At 42.9% G+C, this 1,572-nt stretch overlaps 1 protein-coding gene across 1 annotated transcript; it reads left to right on the plus strand.

Annotated features, from left to right (window-relative positions):
- The first annotated feature begins 876 nt into the window (after positions 1–876).
- On the plus strand, positions 877–1,314 carry LOC149151233 (pentatricopeptide repeat-containing protein At2g33680-like). The gene has a single exon (XM_089443100.1). It carries the CDS (start codon positions 877–879, stop codon positions 1,312–1,314), a length of 438 nt encoding a protein of 145 aa, XP_089299226.1.
- Positions 1,315–1,572: the final 258 nt, after the last annotated feature.

Raw genomic sequence — 1,572 nt, forward strand, 5'->3', positions numbered from 1 at the left:
AGCGCGTCCGAGGAAGAGTATGAAATGGGGGTGGACCGCTGAGAGGTGGCACGACCGCGGGAACCGCCACGCCTGCTCCCCATTCTGGGCCGTTCACACGGCATGGTAATGTGCAGAGGCTTGTCAAAGGAGCAGATACATAGAGAGGAATGACAACGAGTCCAGTGCCCAGAGTGAAGCGGAAACAGAACCCCGACAGAACCGTAAGAACCTGGAACCAGAGCCCAGCAATTATGGAATGCTCTTGAGCCGAGTAAGGGAATGACAGGCCGAAGCTCGCTAGCAGAATGGCTCAGTGAAACACACAAAGCAGCAACCCATAAGGCCGCAGTGGTCTGCGACGAAGCCGCGGGAATGATGAACTTATTGAACGCCATAGCACAGATAACTAGGAGACTGTAGGAGGAAGTAAATGCCTTCATTAATATGCTTGTGCGAGACCAGCTCACCCGTACAATGCAATAACCCGTGGCGCGCTTGGGCTGACACCTGCCCATTCAATGCACCACCATCGTACCATTCGACCTGTCATACACCCGCATCCAGGATACAATAAATTATTATTATTATTATAATACTTATAAATTTATATTACCTAATATTTAATATATGATTTTTTTATTATTATTTAGTTTTAAATTAATTATAAATATTTTATAATAAAATTAAATATCAATAATAATAATAATAATTAAATATATAATATTAATATTAATATTAATATTAATAAACAATAATAATTCTCATGAGAGGCTGTTTGTTGACTTGAAAACAAGAGAGGTATATAAATTTTTGTAAAATTAGGAGACAAAATTTGCTGTACTTTTTCAGGAATAGCTTTTGAAAAACTATTTGGATCTCCAGAGAATTTTTACAATGGACCGCGGCACCTGCGCTTCTCCCCTACAAGACTGTGCCAACACCAGAACTCTGGCAGATGGCAAGCAAATGCATACCCGAATACTCAAATCTGGAATGAAGCAGTCACACATTCTAGGCACGAAGCACGTAAATTTGTATGCCATAAGGGTTTCTTTCAGGGATGTCGAAATCGCGTTCCAGAGGATACCGAAGCTGAAAGTTTATGCCTGCAACGCCCTGATCAGGGGATATGATAAGCACGGATACTGTGGAGAGACCCTGGAGCTTTATGATCAGATGCAACAGGAAGGCATGGCTCCAGACAATCTCACATTTCCCTTTGTTCTGAAAGCGTGCACGGAGCTCTCGCTCTGCAGCAAGGGATTGAAGTGCATGATTGTATTGCCAGATCAGGTTTCGAGTCCAATGTTGTTATGGCAAATGGCCTGTTAGACATGAATGGTAAATGTGGCCTTATCGAGGATGCACGCCAAGTGTTTGGAAAAATGCCTGAAAAAGATGTTGTCTCATGGACAGTGCTAATTACAGGGTATATTCAGAGCGGGCAGATTGATGTGGCCAGGAAGCTTTTTATGGAATGCAGAAGGAATGTGTCGAACCCAAATCGATAACCGTGGCAACCGTTATTTCAGCGTGCACAGTCCAAGGGGCTCTGCAACAGGGTAAGGAGATTCATGATTTTTTACTTAA

The sequence above is a fragment of the Pinus tabuliformis genome, chromosome 9 (genome assembly GCF_031772625.1).
Source record: "Pinus tabuliformis cultivar Carrire ecotype Pingquan chromosome 9, CPIR1, whole genome shotgun sequence".
Taxonomy (NCBI): domain Eukaryota; kingdom Viridiplantae; phylum Streptophyta; class Pinopsida; order Pinales; family Pinaceae; genus Pinus; species Pinus tabuliformis.